The 19028-nt window shown below is 51.4% G+C and overlaps 1 protein-coding gene across 1 annotated transcript; it reads right to left on the bottom strand.

Moving 5' to 3' along the window:
- Positions 1-1410: 1410 nt before the first annotated feature.
- LOC125687669 (Hermansky-Pudlak syndrome 3 protein-like) lies at positions 1411-2811 on the bottom strand. Its single transcript, XM_048932881.1, has 2 exons — positions 2589-2811; positions 1411-2224 (listed from the first exon to the last, which is right to left on the bottom strand). Exons 1-2 carry the CDS (start codon positions 2809-2811, stop codon positions 1713-1715), a joined length of 735 nt encoding a protein of 244 aa, XP_048788838.1. The 3' UTR covers positions 1411-1712.
- Between the last annotated feature and the right edge of the window lie 16217 nt (positions 2812-19028).

Below are 19028 nucleotides of genomic sequence, written 5' to 3'. Positions count from 1 at the left end.
CAGTTCCACTGGCTTCCGACATATGACAAACTCATCTAATTCAAGCTGCAAATTATGAGCTGCAAGGTCTTCATCTTTTATACATAAACAATGGAAATGTATCAAAGTGTTCAAACAATTCCATTTAGCAATAAGAAAACACTGACACTGATACAATATTGACTAAAAACTGCAACTACAGGAAACTAATTAGCATTGGCTTCCACAAACTATGACGTTTTGAGACGAGCTACACTAGAAAACAAGAACAATGGACTTTTCACATAAACCATACCCTGGGCTGCCTCAGAAATGAAGCCAGCAGGGCAAAGGAGGTGGTTCTCACCCTCTGCTCCCCCAGTCCTTCACAGAGCTACATTCAGCTCCGGGCCCCAGCACAGGAACACAGGCCTGTAGGAGTGGGGACACAGGAGCCCGCAGGGATGCCCAGAGGCTGAGTGCCTCTGCTGCAGGGACAGGCTGACAGCCGGGGTTGCTGGAGAAGGCTCCGGGGAAAAATGATCGTGGCCTTCCAATAGCTAAACAGGGCTTATGAAAAAGATGAAGAGACTTTTTCCATGCACGTGGAGAGACGTGACGTGGTCTAATGGCTTTAAACCGAGACAGAGCAGAGTTACATCGGATATAAGAAAGAAATTCTTCTCTCAGAGGACAGCGAGGGCCTGGCACTACTGCCCAGGGCAGCTGTAGGTGCCCTATCCCTGGGGGCAGTCAGGGCCAGGCTGGATGGGTTTGGGCACCTTGTCTATGGGAGGTGCCCCTGCCCACAGCAGGGGTTGGAACTGGACGGACTCTGAGGTCCCTACCAACCCACCCATTTTGTGACTCTATTAAAAGGCAAGCTGCTCAGTATAAGGCAAATCCAAAGCAACCTGTGCTGTAAACAGCCAAATAACAAATAAAAAAAATGTTGTCATTTGGTTGAAAAGGTTTTCAGAAAGAAAAAGGTGGCTATGATACAAGGTTGTGTGATCTTCAACACACCTAAGTTCCAGAAAACAAATCCTAATTGCACCCAAAAATGTTTTGAACTTTTGTATTTGGCTTTAAGTATTGAAAACAACCCAGTGTGAGTTGTCTGCGCTAAAATCCATTTTCCACCAATGAAGAAAACTCCATTTGATATCTTTCCCATCTGAAATTTTATTGACTTTTTTTTTTTTTAAGGTGTAGTTTCCATTTCAAGAAGCACAAACCTTTTAAAATTTCTTAAATTATAAGTGAAAGATTTTCTAACAGCTCTCTGCTTGTATAACCAAGATGTTATAATCACAATATAATTGCGTATAATCAATAGATATCAGGATGTTATAATCGCAATATAATCAAGAGAGTAAGGCAAAGCAGACAACGATCACAAAAAGAGAATACATGGAAGAGCTTACCCTTGGGTTGAGCTCACCAGAAGACACCAGAAGAGGGGATCTCCAGAAGAGATCCTTCCCCTCTGGTAGCCAGCTCTTAAATAGGTCCAGGAGGGGTGAATTGCCTTCACCTGTGCTCCTCTGGCTGACTCATGGCTCACCTCAGGTGATTAATCAGAGGTTCAGGCCATGACTCAGCAGTTCCCATACACTGCTGTTGATCTGATTTTTGGGTGGGAGCTAATCAGGTTAATTCCCACACATTGCAAGCAGGCAGTATGGAATGACATCACGCTTGAGCCTTCTTTATGAATGACAGTAATCAGCAGATTCTCAGTCTGAAAAAGTTCAATATCTGTACTTACCTCCATCCACCAGCTTTTCTGTTGTACTAACTTGATATGCGCATTGCTCTCCCCTGTCTGCACTATGCTGGACCAGGTCCAGTTTCAGGATTAGAACATCCAACTCTGTTGTTATCGCTATGTGCCTAGCGCAAAATGCAACTTCGGCAGGAATGAAGTTATCAGTGTGTAAAATTAAGGAGCGTTCAAAGTCTAATACTGTCAAATTCTGGTTTATGACCAGGTATTTCAAACAGAACATGACTAGCTTATTCCTGCAGCCCACAAGAAGATCTCCATTTACAGGACAACATGAAATACACAGCGGAGGATCTGAAAGTGCCATTTCCACTATCGACATCTGCTCTTTTAAGGTTTCGGTGTACGACTCCTCCATCTTGTGACCCACCATCCGTACACAAACACGAGAACTGCCTGCAGACATGCATCGCCAGTTCACATAAGCTCTTAGGAAAGTTGCTTTGCTTTTCTCTTCAATCGTCACCAAATAGTCTCCTTAAGGGAAAGCAGAAGGACTGTTAAGTCGTTAAAGAACACACGACAGCGTTTGAGCTGCTTACCTGCGAACCCAATAAAATACATTACAAAAAGTATCTTAAATTCTCAGCTCTCACATAGCGTTCCAGAGTACAGCCTTTACCGGGTTTTCTTCAATGAGAGATCTCGAGCGCAAATTAATTCGCTAGGTAAACGTACTTCACGTACTGTTAAAGGAAAACACACGGCTCCAGAGCTCCGACGCTACTTCGACGTGGGCCCACTGTAAGAGCAGCGCTCTTCTCAGAGGAGACGCCGCGGCCAGGCAGCAGCTCCGCGCTCCGGGCTCCGCGCTCGCAGAGGCCACCCGCCCGGCACTGACCTGCACGGCTGTGCGCCATGCGCAGCACGGGGCCCAGGGTGGCGAAGGAGCCCAAGGGCTTGCAGCGGCCCTCACGGCGTACGGCGAACACCTCCACCCCGCAGCTGGCCGCCGCGCTGGCCGCGAACTGCACGTCGCGGCCGCGGCAGAACTGCGCCGGCTCCTGCTTGCAGGGCACTACTCTCTGCGACCCAAACGGGTGCAAGTTGTAAAGCCGCACCATGGCCACCGAACACCGGCACCGCTCGGAGGTTTCCTGCGGCGGCGCCCCGCCTCGCCACCTTGCGCCTCCGCGCGCCCTTCCGCAGCGCGCGGTGCTTCTCGGGGGCGGGGCGCAGGACGCTGAGCGCAGCTCCGTGCCCCGGGAGGCCCCGCCCGCCCCCTGGACACGCCTCCGCGCCGTCACGCGCCGCTTTGTACGGGTTGCGTTATCGGGTTGCGGCGTCGGTGCTTTCAGGCGTGCTCTTGCATCGCAGCGTGTTGTGCCGTAAGCGGCGCCAGCTCCTCGCGCTGCGGATTTCACGAGCGGGAGGCAAACCCGGAACGGAGCGCTGAAGGGAGGCAGGCGGCGCGAGGAGCGGCGCCGTGGGAGCGGGAAGTGCCGCTGTGGACGGCAAGTGCTGTTTCTGAGCGGCTCTCCAGCTGCCCAGCTGCCAAGCTGGCCGGCGTCGCTCCGAGCCAGATATAGAAGCCGGCGTTTACCTTTGTTGAACTGCATGCCGTTGATGATTGTCCAATGCTCCCGTAGATCCAGGACCCCCCCCAAGGCTGTCATCCCCAGTGTTAACAGCACCTTCCTCCTGTCAATCAGCGCACTTCTAAGGATGGATTCAATTAATACAAAGATGAAGTAATAATGCTGTCAGTGATGCTGATTCTTCATCCATCCTGAGGCTTGAGCAATGTAACTAAGGAGCCTGTTTGAGGTAGAATTCAGTGTGTGATTTTCGAAAGCCACGATAGTGCTCAAATGGCAGGCTACTCACGAGAGAGCCCTTCCTTGCTTATTAGGTGCATGTAAGTGCTCAACTGTTAAACTCAAGATGGACCTAGACGGCACTGGTTACTGGTTTATCACTAGAATCCTCAGCTCCTCCTGTACCTGTACGAGAGACGACAGCAGCAGAAGACTCAGTTTGTAGTTACGAACAGGACCAGTGTTTGGGCTGGCACTATCTGAATTCAAGGAACCAGTAGCTCTGTACTCTGTAATACTGTGGTTTCCTGCTCTGAAGATTGTTTTGAAGCTGCTTCTGATGTTGTGATGATGTGCATCCCTTTCAACAGCAAGTATAATTTAGAATTCAGTTGCAGGCTTTCAGTAATACTTTCTCGAGTATTCAAAGTCATCCATCTCTTTCTTTTTTCCTACTAGCGTACAAAGAAGTTCCATGTTAAGAAAGTAAAATGTAAAAGCTCAGAAATTGTTACAGGCATGAGACAGAAGTTCATCCTTTGGTAAAGTAAAAATAACACGTACATCACTATATACTTTTTTGGTATTTTTTAAATTACAAAAGCAGAATACTCAGCAAATAAATCAGATCTGGTGCATTAGCTTTAATTTAGATTTTAAAATGTCTGCTGCAGAATACTATTCTAGCTAGTAGAGAGTTAACTGTTACATTAAAAGCACGTAGATATATTCTCCTTCTCTTTATCCAGAGATATCCCTATTAACTTTAACCAGAAATACTAGCTGAAACAGTGTAGCTAGATTGGACTAAAACTGAAGGCTTTTGGGATGTGTACTGTTACTATCAGACAGTGTAAAATTACAGCACTACAAAGCAGGTTTTGTAGAGGTTGCCTCAAATGACATTCCACCAAAAAAAAAAAAAAAGAACACACAATCTGTGAAGAGAAGCACCTGCTACTTAACACCAGTCAGTTGCATCCAGTCCTTTTCACTGAAAACCATACGGCTTTTCTGAAAAACCAAACCCAACCCACCCAACCAGCCAGAAACAAAAAAACCACACCACAAAATAACTGCTCGCCGCACTGCATTTAGAGAGGCGCACACGCAGTGGAATGACCGAGTAGGCGCATGCGCAGTGCGGAGAATGTGGCGCATGCGCCTTGAGAATTCGGCCGAAGACGCATGCGCAGTGCAGAGGTGGGAACGGCGCGTGCGTAGTGCGCTGCTAATCGACTGCGCGTGCGTCCCGATGAGCGCATGCGCAGTGCCGCTGTGAGAGCGGCGCATGCGCTGCACTGCACGTAGAGAGGTGCACGCGCAGTGGTGTGACCGAGTAGGCGCATGCGTAGTGCGGCGAAACAGGCGCATGCGCCGTGCGATCTCGGCCGAAGACGCATGCGCAGTGCAGCGTGACGAATTGCTTTCCGCTCTCTGCACTGCCCTCGTGTGGCCGATATCCGGAACTGCAACGAAATTTTTTCCGCTCTCTTCGCTGGCCTCGTGTGGCCGATAGACGGAACTGCAACGAAGATTTTTCCGCCGTCTCTGCGCTGCCCTCGTTTGGCCAATATTTTGAACTGCAGAGAAGTGCTTTCCGCTCTCTGCGGTGCCCTCGTGTGGCCCTTATGCGAAACTGCAACGAAGTTTTTTCCACTCTCTGGACTGCCCTCTCTTGGCCGATATGCGGAACTGCAACGAAATTTTTTCCGTTCTCTGGGCTGTTCTCGTGTGGCTAGAATGCGAAAGTGCAACGAAGTTTTTTCTGCTCTCTTCGCTGCCCTCGTGTGGCCGATATGCGGAACTGCAACGAAGTTTTTTCTGCCGTCTCTGTGCTGTTCTCGTGTGGCCGATATGCGGAACTGCGTCCAGCTTTTTTCCGCGGTCTCTGGTGTCCCCGCGTAACCAATCCGTGCCCAACAACGCGCATGGGAAAGCAGATGTGAATTTTGCACGAAAGAGTCCTGTCTGGACTTGCCTCATGCGCGCTGCGGCGAGGAAACTGATGCATGCGCAGTGCGATGTCCAGGAAGGCGCATGGGTACTGCCTGCATGAAGTCGGCGCATGCGGGCTGCACGCAATGACCGACGCATGCGCAGTGCTGTGCCAAGAAGCCGCATACGCTGTTCGGTGCTGAGCTGGCGCATGCGTATTACCATGCCGCGGCTGGCGTATGCACCTTGCGTGGCAGAAACCGGCGCGTATATATAGCACGTTACAGAGCCTGGATTTGCTGAGATATATTGCTTTCCCGAGACATGCTCGTGTCGGTTCTGCTGCACACCGGTAACGCGATCGAGAATCCCCGAGCCGCTGCGAGTCGCTCCGAGCCCCTCCGAGCAACTCCAAGCCGCTCCGAGTCTCTCCGAGCCCTTCCAAGCAGCTCCAAGCCGCTGCAAATTGCTCCAAGCAGCTCTGAGCCCCTCCGAGCCCCTCCGAGCTGCTCCGAGCCCTTCCGAGTAGCTCCGAGCCCTTCCGAGTAGCTCCCAGCTGCTGCGAGTCATTCCAAGCCCCTCGGAGAAGCTCCGAGCCGCTCCGAGCCGCTTTCGCGCCGCTCCGAGTCCCTCCAAGTAGCTCCGAGCCGCTGCGAGTCGTTCTGAGCCCCTCCGAGGAGCTCCGAGCCCTACCGAGCCACTCCGAGAACCTCGGAGAAGTTCCGCACCGCTTTCATGCCGCTCCGAGTCCTTCCAAGCAGCTCCGAGCCCCTCCAAGTCGTTCTGAGCCCTTCCGAGCAGCTCCGAGCCGCTTTTGTGCCATTCCGAGCCGCTCCGAGTCTTTCCGAGCAGCTCCGAGCCGCTCACTCCGAGCCGCTTTCGTGCCGCTCGAGCCGCTCCGAGTCCTTCCGAGCAGCTCTGAGCAGCATTGCACTGCTGCTGCGGGGGCTTTTAAGCAGCTGGGGGACGGTGCAGGGTTGGAAGGGGACGTTTGCTGGTTCACCGGGAGGCGAGCGAGTTGGATGCCACGAGGCGCTGAGGGGCAGCTGTGAGCCGAACCGGTCCGTTTCCGTTCCCGGGTGGGCTCGGGCATCAAACGGCGGAAATAGACGAGGGGCACCCCGGATTAGCGGGGGAGAATATATCGCTGAGCCGGCGGTCCGGAATCGGCTGCTTGCCCGTAGCCGTAGTGGTTTTTCGAGACAGTTGCTGTTTCGAAGGTGACGGGCGTATATTCGCTGTTAGCCGGAGGACTAATCACCATAAAGAGCGGCGGATGAGCTGCGCAGAGCGGTTAGATCGGCACTTCCACATTTCTGGGCGCATGTGTTTTGCCGCTGGCGGGACTCGGCGGCAGGCAGCGGCAGTTCCGCGCGTTGGCCACGCGGTGGCAGCAGAGACCACGGCAAGAACTTTCCTGCCGGATCGATGCCGGGATTCGGCGGTAGGCGGCGGCAGTTCCGCGCATTGGGGGCTGCCCATGGGGCGCGTGGAGTCCTGGGAGGAGTTGATGGCCGTGCGCAGGGGAGTGATGGTGCCCTCGGCGCACGGCTGTGACAGCGGGGTGGGGGTCGGTGCCCCCAAAATGTGGTGGTGGGCGAGTTGTATGGGGAGTGCATGTGAAGCAGTGCTGGAGCAGCTTGTGAAGGGTGCAGCCCTGTGAGCACAGGTGGAAGCAAGGCAGCCGTGGGAGCAGATGTGGGGCCTGTGGGTCACTTATGCGTCGCTTGTGGGGCGCTGATGTGTCACTTTTGGGGCCCAGGCTGCTGTCAGTCATTTGGCTGCCGGTCATTACTTTTTTTTTTTTTTTTTTTACTTTTTTTCCTTCCTGCTTTTAGGGGAACTTTGAGATCACAGCCTGAAGCAGTGATGGAGCACCTGGTGAGGGGTGCAGCCCTGCCTGCACAGGTGGAAGCAATGCAGCCGTGGGGCAGATGGGGCTGAGCCTGGCTCCACCCCTCCCTCGCCTCATTGAAGGGCTGGCAGCCCCACAGGCAGGGTTTCTTCCTGGAGATGCCTCTTGTGGATTGCTGGGTGAGCTCTGGTTCGGGGGAAGAGGTCAGCGATTCATTCTTGATGGCTGTTGGGGTTTTGATCTCTGCCTTTCTGTGGGGATTGTAAGCTGGTTTACGGTAGCTCTGTCAGCTCTGCCTCTGCTTCTGATGCCTTCCACTTGTTCTCTGAGGGCAGTCAAGGGGTTCTCTGCCTTTCTCTGAACTGGTAACGGAGGGACTGATGGACGTTCCTTTCTTTTGCTCTCATCTGTTTCGGGAATGCTTCAGTCAGCCCCAAGGTGATGCTGGTTGGGTGACTGAGCGTTGCGACTCCAGAAATGCCTGGAGCTGATGCACTGTTCTGTAAAGGGATTCTGTGTTCTGCAGAGTTCCTCTGCAACTCTTTCTAAGCTCAACACCTTCTTGTGACGTCTCTGTTCCCTCTTTTGTGATTCTCATTGTGGGATCTCCAACCTGGGCCTCCAAACTCACTCCGTCTGCTCCCACTTTGCCGCAGCCCATTTTATGACACGTTCCCTCTGCGTCCTCGCGTCCTCCCTACGTCCTCTGCCTGTGTCCCCTCTGCGTCTCCTGTGCCACGCATTCATTCCACCTGTGCTGAGTGTTGTTTGAGGGCACGCATTTCAATTCCGTTCCGCGTCTCGTTGGATCTCCTTCTGTTTTGCGGCTCAATGGGGTCGAAGGGTTTCTGGGGCTCCTCTGGTTAGTGGTTCCAGCGCTGTGCAATCTGTGGGGCGGACGCTGGAACGGCAGGAACCCCTTGTTCATGCGTTGCTTGTATGCGGGTGGGTTTTGGGCTGGCTGTGGGCAGCTCCCTTGGAGATGCAATGGGGGTTGGTCCCCCGGGCTTGCCCTGCTCCCTGCCCTTTGTCCTTGCAGCCCCATGAGCTCCGTGGCTGGCGATAGAGCGAGGTGCGTGGATGCGGCTGGGAGCTGAGCTGCAGGAAAGCCCTGGGCCCCAGTGGCCATTTGCTTCATCCTCACCCAGCGCCGTCCGCTCTGCGCTGCTCGAGCGCACTGAGCACAAGGATTCAGTTCCTGTTTGGCCTGGTTCTCTCCCAGATCTCCCTTAGGAATTGGTTGGCAGCAACAGGTGTCAGGGCACGGCTCTGCGAGCGCCTTGTGGCCGACCCCCCCAGGCTCTCAGGGCTCTTTCTGTCGTGCTGGCAGATGTGGCTTTGTATTGATAGGAAACAAAGGGCCATCCTCTGCTGGAGCGCTGTGTCTGGATCACCGCAGATATCTCCATCCCAGCCATCAGGGGATGCTGTCAGTTTCCCAGTCTGGACGCCACCCAACCTCCCCAGCCCTCTTCCTTCCATCCCTGCCCCCCGTTCCATAGCAGCCCTGCAGCCATGGCACCCAGCAGTGCAATGCAGCAATACCTCTGGTGTGCTGAATGCTGGGGCCGGCACAGAGAGGCTCTGTGGCCGACGTGGATCTTCCTGGTTGGACTGCTTGTGAGTTGCCTGGAGCTGTTGAGCACACGGAGTTCCCTGCCTGCCCTGATTGCTTACGAGGCCATCAATGTCCTTTGTGTTGTCGTGCCTCACGGCTTTGGGTATCGTGCCATAGACTCCTTAGGGTCGGAAGGGACCGTTTGTGATGATCTAGTGCGACTCCCCACAAGGAACAGGGACATCCACAGCTCGATCGGGCTGCCCAGGGCCTGATCCCGCTTCACCTTGGAAGGGACAGGGCATCCACCGCCTCTCTGTGCAGCCTGTTCCACTGCCCAGAATCACAGAATGTCCTGGGTTGGAAGGGACCTCGAGGCCCACGAGTCTCCAGCCCCCCACCAACGCAGGGCCACCAACCTCCCCATTTCACAGCAGCCCAGGCTACCCAGGGCCCCATCCAACCTGGCCTTGAACACCTCCAGGGGTGGACAGGGCATCACAGCCTCTCTGGGCAGCTGTTCCAGCACCTCACCGCTCTCACAGTAAAGAACTTCGCCCTGACATCCAACCTCAATCTCCCCTCCCTCAACTTAAAACCATTTCCCTTTGTCCCTTGCTGTAAAAAGACATTTTCCTTACATCTAAACTAAGTTTTCCCTTCTTCTTTCCTTTAGCTCCCTTTAGGTATCAAAAGGCTGTTACCAGGTCGCCTTGGAGCCTTCACTTCTCCAGGCTGAACAGCCCCAGCTCTCTCAGCCTGTCCTTGGAGGAGAGCTGTTTGATCCCTTGGTTCTGGTTTTTTTTTTTGTGGCCATCCTCTGATGTGATCCAACAGGTCCATGTCTCTTCTGCACTGAGGACTCTACATCCCGACAAAATCTCTGGATGTGGGATTGTGCAGAATATGGACTCAGATAAGGGAAGCCACTTAGGGAAGCCACTTCACAGGTACTTCACAGGTCCTACAGGAGCTGATGAGAACTTCAGAAATAAAGTGGGAGCTCCATACTCCGTGGCACCCTCCTTCTTCAGGGAATGTAGAATGAATCAATCAGATGCTGAAGAAGCACTTGTCAAAATTGGTTTCAGAGACCAAACTACCATGGACAAAGTGTTTGCCTGTAGCCCTTGTCAGAACACGAACCACTCACAGAAAAGGCTTAGGAGTATCGCCCTATGAAGTGCTGTTTGAGTTGCTGTACTTGGGAATGGTGAGATGCCCGCTCTTGAAACCAAGGGTAAGTTTCTCCAGAACTGTGTACTCGGGTTGTCTGCTGCTCTGTTACCCCTTAAGGAATGTGGGCTGTTGGCTCAAACTCCACCTCTGGAATTTCCAGTGCACTCATCCCGTGTAGGAGGCTGGTCCTAATACACATCTGGAAGGAGTCAAAGCTTCAGCCCGAGTGGGATGGAATGGACCATTTCAGGTACTGCAGTGGATGTTGTCTACCTTGACTTCAGCAACGTTTTTTTACAGTCTCCTGTGACATCCTGGTAATAAAGCTGAGAAAGTGTGGGATAGATGAGTGGATGATGAGGTGGGCTGAGAACTGGTTTACTGGCTGAGCTCAGTGGTGGTGATGGGCAGCACAGAGTGCGGCTGGAGAGCTGTGAGCGGCGGTGCTCCCGGGGGTTGGTGCTGGGTCGGGTTGTGAAGGGGAGATTGTGTTTGTGCTGTAGAAGCTTTGAGTATTTTCTGTATGTAGTACTGGCTTTACTGAACTTACAGCCCTCTTGTGAAAGAGCTGTTTGCCTTCCACTAAGAAAGTTGCAGAGCAGAGTGAAAAGATAAAGATTTGGGGTGTTCTGAATTGAGCCAGGCACAAAATAAGGCAAATGTGCAGGGTGGAGAGAGAGAGCCCAGCACAGGGCAGAACAAACGTGCTCACTCTTGGTTGGCACACCAAAAGCCTGTGCTGCCATTCAGGCTGGGGAGCTGGGCAGAAACAAACCAGATGAGGTGGAACAAAAGCAAGTGTTGAGCCTTGCACCTGGGAAGGAATGGCCGCAAGTATCAGTACAGGCTGGGATGTGACCGGCTGGAGAGGAGCTCTGCAGAGAAGGACCTGGGGGTCCTGGTGGATGACAGGTCGGCCGTGAGCCAGCAGTGTGCCCTGCTGGCCAAGAAGACCAATGGCATCCTGGGTGCTTTAAAAGGAGCACGGCCGGCTGAGCAAGGGAGGTGATTTTCCCACTCTGCTCTGCCCTTGTCAGGCCTCACCTGCAGTACTGCATCCAGTTCTGGGCTCCCTTCATGGTACAGAAATGACAAGGATCTCCTGGAGAGAGTCCAACAGAAGGCCAGGAAGATGGTAAAGGGCTTGGAGCATCTCCTCACTATTGGAAAGGCTGGGGGACCTGGGTCTGTTCAGCCTTGAGGAAAGAAGACTGAGAGCAGATCTGATTAATGCTTATTATTTGTTAAGTGTGGGAGTCCAAAGGACACGGCCAACCTCTTGTCAGCAATCTGTAGGGACAGGAGAAGGGGAAATGGCCACAAACTGGAGCACAGGAAGTTCTGCACCAAAATGCAAAGGATCTTTTTCACAGCAAGGATGATGGAGCACTGGAACAGGCTGCCCAGGGAGGCTGTGGCTTCTCCTTGTCTGGAGATATTCCAGACCCTCCTGGACACCCACCTGCGCAGCCTGCTGTAGGGAATCCATTTTGCAGGGAGCTTGGACTCAATGATCACTGGGGGTCCCCTGCAACCCCAATTCTGTGGTTCTGTGATTTTAATTCTTGCTTCTTGCAGCGATGCAGTGTTTCAGAAGGGAGAAAAGCACGGCGGGCATCAACTGGATTTCTGTGGTTAGTAAAGCTGTGCTGAGAAGTGGGCTGGCTGCTGCCCCTGGAAATGTGTCTGCAGACTTTGCACCCAGAGGAATGACTTTTCCCTGCAGGTTGGGCTTGTCTAAGGTAGGTCACTGCTAGGTGAGCTTCTGCTTTAAAACATCAAGTTGTACAAATAAGGAAACTTCAAAAGCAAGATTGCCAATTCTTTTTTACATAGGTGATTTTTTCACGAGGAAAGATTTGAAATGCTTACTGCTAATGGAAGATGGAGAGAGGAAAATCAAGTCAAAGGCACGCTATGCATAGCCAGCACATAGCATCTGCACCGCTCTCCCCCTGCACAAAGGAGGAGCAGCTCAGCAAGCTTGGCCTGGGCCAGGAAGGCAGCATACAAACATATCTGGACCAACCCCAACAGAGCTGCTTCTGCAGGTTGGTTGTCTTCCACTGTGTGTCTGCCATCCTGTTGCTCCGGGGTAGATTTGTTCATGTTCAGCTCATGGATCTGAGGTCTGAGTTTAAGGCTGTGGGCATTGTCCAGGAGTTGGGGTAGGGTGCGAGGCAAGGAAAACTGGGGTAAGAGGATGAGGTTTAGGACCAGGAACCTCTTCCGTCACTATTAGCTCTTGCTGTTCTCTTTTTGGCTTAGGAATCCACGTGGGTTTTTTAATGAAGAACAAACTCGCTGTGCAGCTTGTGAGTGAATTCATTCACACCTGTTAATTGGCATTCTTCTCTACGTGGAGCTGCAATTGCAATGGATGCTTGTGGTCTGATGTGCAGCCCCCTCTGATGTGCTCAGATGAGTCAAGTTGGCAAGGCCTGGCTCTCGGTTGGTGAGTTGTGCCCAAGTTCAGACAGTTGACTCTTGTCAGCTTTGAGATGCATCTTCCAGTTGCACGCTGTGTTCTTCCTGTTGCATTGAGCTCTTGAGCTCCAGCCCTAAGTCAGGATGCAAGCGCTACCACAGAAGGGATGGTTGAGATTGGAAGTGCAGTGCAAAGGGCTGGAGCCAGCAGGAGCAGGGATGTGATCATTCCCTGTACTCAGCTCTGGTGAGTCCTCACCTTGAGTGCTGTGTTCAGTTCTGGGTCCCTGACTACAAGAAGGACACTGAATCCCCGAGATATTGCCAGAGAAGAGCAGTGAAGCTGTGAGGGGTGTAGAGCACCAGTCTTATGGGGGGCGGCTGAGGCAGCTGGGATTATTTAGTCTGGGGAAGAGGAGGCTCAGGGCAGACCTTATCCCTCTGTACAGATAGCTGAAGAGAGGTCATGTTGAGGTGGGGGTCATCCTCTTCTCTTAAGTAGTGATAGGACTGGGGGGAACGGCCTCAAGTTGCACAAGGGGAGACTGAGGCTGCATGTTAAGAAACGCTTCTCCACAGGAGTGGTCCAACGCTGGAGTGGGCTGCCCAGAGACGTGCAGGTGTTCAAGAAACATTACATGTTGTCTGGAGGGATGTGGCTTAGTGGGAAATATTGGTGGTAGGTGGACAGTTGGACTGGATGATCTTGGAGATCTTTTCCATGCTTGCTAATTTTATGTTTCCATGAAAGGCATCTGCTGGTGAGAGCTTTGGTGGGTGAGCATCAGGCTGCTGGAGAGCAGGCAGCTGTTGTCTGTGCAGACAGCCACATCCATGGGGAGTGGAGGCTTTTAACCTTAACCTTGTCTTTCATGTCTCGTGCAGTAAGGCATGTTGTTATAAAGCACCATCGTAGGGGCAACCTTGATTTCTGCTGCCACCAGAGCTCTCCCCCATGCTTCTCCCTGTGGTGTGAGACCGTATTGGAGGCCATGCAGAAGCCTGGGTAGGTGAAGTCAGTTGCTCTTCCTTTCCCCCCCCCCAATGCTGCAAATAGCGGGGAACGGGACTGGGGGACATCCCAGCAGTGGGTTCCTACCTCAGCAGGACTGAATGGCCGTTCTGGTGCATGTAGTTTGAGTGAGTCTGACACCAGTTAGAGAAATGAGGGGCCTGTGGACAAAAAGAATGTGCAGCGTTTTGCAGTGTAAGATGTTCTCTGAGCTGCTGCTAACAGTGCCCAGCATGCTTCCTTTTTGATGGGGAGAGGTTTAGCAATGATTTTTTTAGATGAAAATAGTTAATCCCATATTTGCGACAGAACTCACATTCAGTTGCCCGCCGGGCTGCATTTAGCCACACAAGGCTGGCATTCCCTCCTTGCTGGGCAGGCAGTCACAAGATGCACAAAGCCACGCTGACATCTGTCCTGGCCTGTGCTGGCTGTACCTGGAAACGTTGGGGTTTTCCGGACTTCAGGGCCACGTGCCTGAATCCAATTCCGGTTCTCCTCGAAGCAGAGCTGTTGGTCAGACCTGCTGGTACGAGAAACTAGACATGGCAGTGAGATGGGGCTGATGAGCTGTCAGTGTCAGAGTCAGAGATGCTTTTGGAGTTCCATGCACAACTCACACCATTCCCTGTTTCTTCTCTCCAGACCAAGTCCACTGGGAAGGATGAAGGAATCACCAGCTGGCTGTTGGTGTTCCTGCTTCAGCCTGGGAAAACCATCTTCTGGGGCCAAACGCCAACCGCAGTGCCGTCCCAGGGAGCCCACAGAGACAGACGTTGTAGTCCTGGCAGGTAAGGGTGCAAATCCTGCTTTCAACACCCTGCTTCTCAGCAACGTAGAATTCTTGCTGTCAGTGGGCTTGTATCTCCTTCTAGCGATCCAGCCCGTACCTGACACCTTCAGTTCTCCCCCGATCAAGAACCACTTTCATAATTCAGCTTGTGGAAGTTTGACACCAACCCCGTTCATTCTTTTATAGGTGATTTGAGCTCTTGTCAACCTAGCAGAGCCGGAGCAAGTAGCGATGCTGGGCTGTATGCTTCCACCAATGGAGAGCTCGCAGGAAGCACAAGTGGCTGTGGATCAGCTGACAGCCTGCCACATAACAACAGTGACGGACACGAGGAGCTCATCCAAGTCCAAGCCCTCATTTCTCCCGGCTCTGCTGAAGATGCTGACCTGAGCCTGCCAGAAACCACAGGCACCAGCCTGGACTGTGACCTGGTGCCTCTGCAGTGCAGCCCAGCCCAAGCACAGCCTGAGTGCCCCGACAGCAGCACCTCCGTGCAGGAGCAGGTCAGCAACAGTGAGGAGAAGCCGTGCCTCTTGGAGGGGGACTTAGAATCAGGCCTCCAGTCCCAGGCACCATGCAGCGGCTCTGAGAGCTCTGAGCCACTCTCTCTGTGACCTGTCCATCCAAGAGAGGAGGATTCCCATCTTTACCTGGACCTCTCACGCCCTCCTGTCTTTTCCTTTAATAATAAAAGCACACTTGTGCTCACTCAACACCTTGACTGCCTGTGGAGTCTTCATTCACAAGGACTGGGATGAATGCAACAAACAATGAGGTACTTCAGCTTGCAATGCTGAAGCTGTGGGGTGCACGAAGCAGAGCTCGGGGTTAGTTCCCGTTTTGTCTGGCTTTGGGGTGTCTGCAGCTCCCATTTGGTACGGTAGCAAATAATCTCTAGCATCCTGGATGCTGCTCGTGATAACCCCAAGCTTCCTGGCGGTGGCTTTGTGATGCCTTTCAGGGCTTTTGGATGCCTTGTGATGCCTTGGCTGCTCCCTAACACCTCTCTCCTCCAGCCGCGTTCATTCCTGGCTCCCAACCTCCGGGCTGTCTGCACAGAACATCTGCAGCCCTGGCACCATCACGCTGCGGCAGGACGAGCTCACTCAGACCTGGTGTCTCATTGGTCAGCATCAGCTCTGTCCCACCCCTGGCAGTCTCTCATTGGTTAGCTTCAGCGCTGTCCCCTCCCCCGGGGATTCCTTCATCCGCAGTAGGTCCGCCGGCTGCAATTGGCTTAGCTGCCGTGCTCGGGAACGGTCGTTTGGAGCCAGCTGTTGGAGGTGCGACAGACCTCGGTGGCAGCCGTTGCTGTCCTGGCAGCAGCGAGGCGGAAGCCAAGGCACAACGGGAGCGAGTGCTGAGGGCAGCTCCGCCAGAGGTGTGCGGGACAGGGAGAGGAGCCCTGCGCGGCCCCAAGCAAAGGGAGATGGCCGTAAAGTGGAGCACGGGAAGTTCCGCCCATGGATGAGAAGGGAGTTCTTCTCGGTGAGGATGGCGCACCTCTGGAACAGGCTGCCCAGGGAGGCTGTGGCTTCTCCTTGTCTGGAGATATTCCAGAACCGCCTGGACGCCCACCTGCGCAGCCTGCTGTAGGAGCCCGTTTTGCAGGGGGTTGGACTCAGTGATCCCTGGAGGTCCTTCCAGGCCCAGTTCTGTGCTTCTGTGATTTTACTCCTTGCTTCTTGCAGCAGCACGGTGTTTCAGAAGAGCGAAAAGCACAGCAGGCATCAACTGGGTTTCTGTGGCTGCTAAAGCTGTGCTGAGAACTGGGCTGACTGCTGCCCCTGGCAATGTGTGCAAAGTCTGCAGAGGCAGAGGAATAACTTTTCTCTCAAAAGTTGAGCTTGTCTAAGGTAGGTCACTGCTGGGAGAGCTTCTGCTTTAAAGCATCAAGTTGTATAGTAAGGAAATTTTTAAAGCGAGCTTGCCAGTTCTTTTTTACCTAAGTGATTTTTTAGCAAGGAAAGATTGGAGATGCTGCTTGCTAATGGAAGATGGAGAGAGGAAAAGCAAGTGAAAGGCACGCTGTGCATAGCTGCTGCATACCATCTGCACTGCTCTCCCCCTTGTGAGAGGTAGGTTGTGTTTTTGCAGTGGAAGTTTCCAGTAGTTCTGTATGTAGCACAGGATAATTTGCCTTTCACAAAGAAAGCTGCTGAACAGCTCTAGGATTGCAGTTGAAAACTTGTGAAGCAGGTATAAAGGTGTCAATGAATCTATTAATAACTGCTAATGAAAAAGAAATAAATCCAAAGGTGCGAGCAGGGGAAGGAAACTGGGTGGACTCGGAATTACTTCCTTAACAATAACTGTCCAAGGAGGGAGTGAAGCTGCAAAACAGGGACAGTTAACCCCCATGCCTTTAGAAAGGATAATGGGTCTAAAGGCTGTAATACAAACATTGGTTAAGATGGTTTTCTGGGACTCTATGTCACCCTATAACACTCCAGTTTTGCCATTACAGAAGGCAAATAGCACCTATCGACTGGTACAAGATCCAAGAGAAATTAGTGAAATGGTTCTCAAGTGACCCCCCTGCTTCCTAACCCCTATACTTTAATGAGTCAAATCCCACACAGACACAAATGGTTCAGTGTAACAGACCTCAAAGATGCTTTCGGGACCTGTATTTTAGACTCAGAGAGTCAAGATCTTTTTGCCCTTGAATGAGAGGATCCAAAAATGCAACAAAAATAGCAAGAGAGGTGGATTGCTTTACCCCAAGGGTACATAGAATCGCCTAATTTATTTTTATTATATTTTATGTATTATATTATTATAGATATTATATATTGTATTATTATGTATTATTTTATATACATTATATATTTTATATTTTATTTTTGTTTTAACTAATTCAGTGCTGGAGAAAGTTTTGGAAAAGTTTCAGGTTGAAGAGGAGGTGAAGCTGTTTCAGTATGTAGATGATTTGCTGAGTTGTGGAAAAGAGGAGTCTAAAGTAAGAGACTAAGTAAAACTGAATTTCTTGGGAATATGGGCTAGGGCTGTTTGAACTGTAGTATGTGGAAAAGGAAGTCAGATACCTCGGGCATGTGATTTCTGAAGGGAAATGGAGAGTTCTGAAGGAATTCAGGGCACTGTGCAGCTTCATTTGCCCAGGACAAAGAGGGAGCGGCAAAAGTTTCTAGGTTTGATTGCATTCTGTATTTTGTGAATAGAAGAATATGTACAAGAAACAAAGATTGTATCTCCAACTATCACAGGGAGAACCCAACATATTAAAATGGACAGAAGAGGGAAAAGAATTAGTAGAAGTATTGAAACAGGACTTAATCACAGCACCTGTGTTAGAGCTGCCTGCCTTAAAGGAACCATTTCACCTTTTGATAACTGTCAGTGAAAGAGCTGTTTTAGGCATTCTAACACAATAATAGGGAGACAAAAGAAAACCTATTCATAGTTGTTCAAGGTATTAGACCCTGTATCTCAGGGTTGGCCTGAACGTGTGGCTGTGTCCAGGTGGTATCAGCAACTGCCTTACTGGTAGAAGAGAGTGTGCGTGTACACTTTGGGAGTGTAAGGAGCAAGTTGTTGATGGTACGTGTTCCCCCCCCTACCCTTCCATGAAGAGATTGCTCCACATTTTGAGGCATGATGGTTACAAAAAAAAAAAAAAAAAAAAAAAAAAATAGAGCAGGAATCTGCTCCTCAATCTCTTAAAAAAGCATAGTGCCAAACTCTCCCCCATGGAGATGAAATGGGCATGGAATAATTGGTCCAACTTCGAGGGAGTCATGGGTAATATTAAATTCCCTCCACAAGCAAATTTGTATGGGGGAGGAAAAGAGAATATCAATCATTTGTGCAGTTCCAGGAGCTGCTCTTAGTGCTGCCATAGAGATCCGCAATGAACAGCACATGGTAGAAACCCAAATTATAAAGTCCTTTCAGGAATTGGTGACATACCTGCAGTACCAAGTAGAAGATCTTAGGGGACAGAAAAAGAAGAACATTCAAAAGGCCTCCCTCAGCAAGCCCTTAGAGAACAGTTGGTAAATGACAGGGAGATAGATGCTAGTTCCCCAGGTAGTGACTTTCCTCCAGGAGAAAATCTTGAGGATGTGAGAGCCCAAAAAGACAAGTTGGGAAACCTGTGATCCTTCCCTGCCTTTAGATAGAAACTGGGCGTGCATGGGAAGAGACTGGCAGTGGGTATTCTGATGTTCGTACTGACAAAGTTCCCTGTTTGCTACGGAGCCGGCCAAAGTAAGGAAGGATTTTGGTGACACCCTTAGGAAATCAGTATGTGTGGAAAGTGCCATTAACAGAGGGAGGTAAGATCTTGCTGACTGAAAAGGAATCAGAGGGTTATTGGGGACCTGGAATATTTTTCACCATGGGCAACCACTGCCAGTGGTCCCTTACTCCAAGAGCTGCTTATTGGGATGATTACTCCCCAGGACAACTGCTGTTGATTGATTTGCCCCACTGTGGTCCTGTCCCTTTAACCCTCAGGGAGACTCTTCACAAATACTTGTGGAAGCCTCAAGATGATCAGGAGGAACTGTACAAAATTAACCATCTGGATTTCACCTCCCTTCTAACTTTGGTTCATTTAGGACCAGGAAGTCTTATTTTTGTTTTGTTTTCTTTTCCAGTTTTGCTTCTTATAACCTTGGTTTCTTTGGAACCAGGAAGTTCTCTCTTGTTTTCCAGATGCTAACGAATGCTGATACTGTTGCTGTAGCTCACATGTTCCCTTCTCACTCTGCTCCTTTGTCTGGGATCCCTGTGGTAT

The sequence above is a fragment of the Lagopus muta genome, unplaced genomic scaffold (assembly GCF_023343835.1).
Source record: "Lagopus muta isolate bLagMut1 unplaced genomic scaffold, bLagMut1 primary scaffold_144, whole genome shotgun sequence".
Classification (NCBI taxonomy): domain Eukaryota; kingdom Metazoa; phylum Chordata; class Aves; order Galliformes; family Phasianidae; genus Lagopus; species Lagopus muta.
This window is presented reverse-complemented; position numbering and strand designations above follow the sequence as displayed.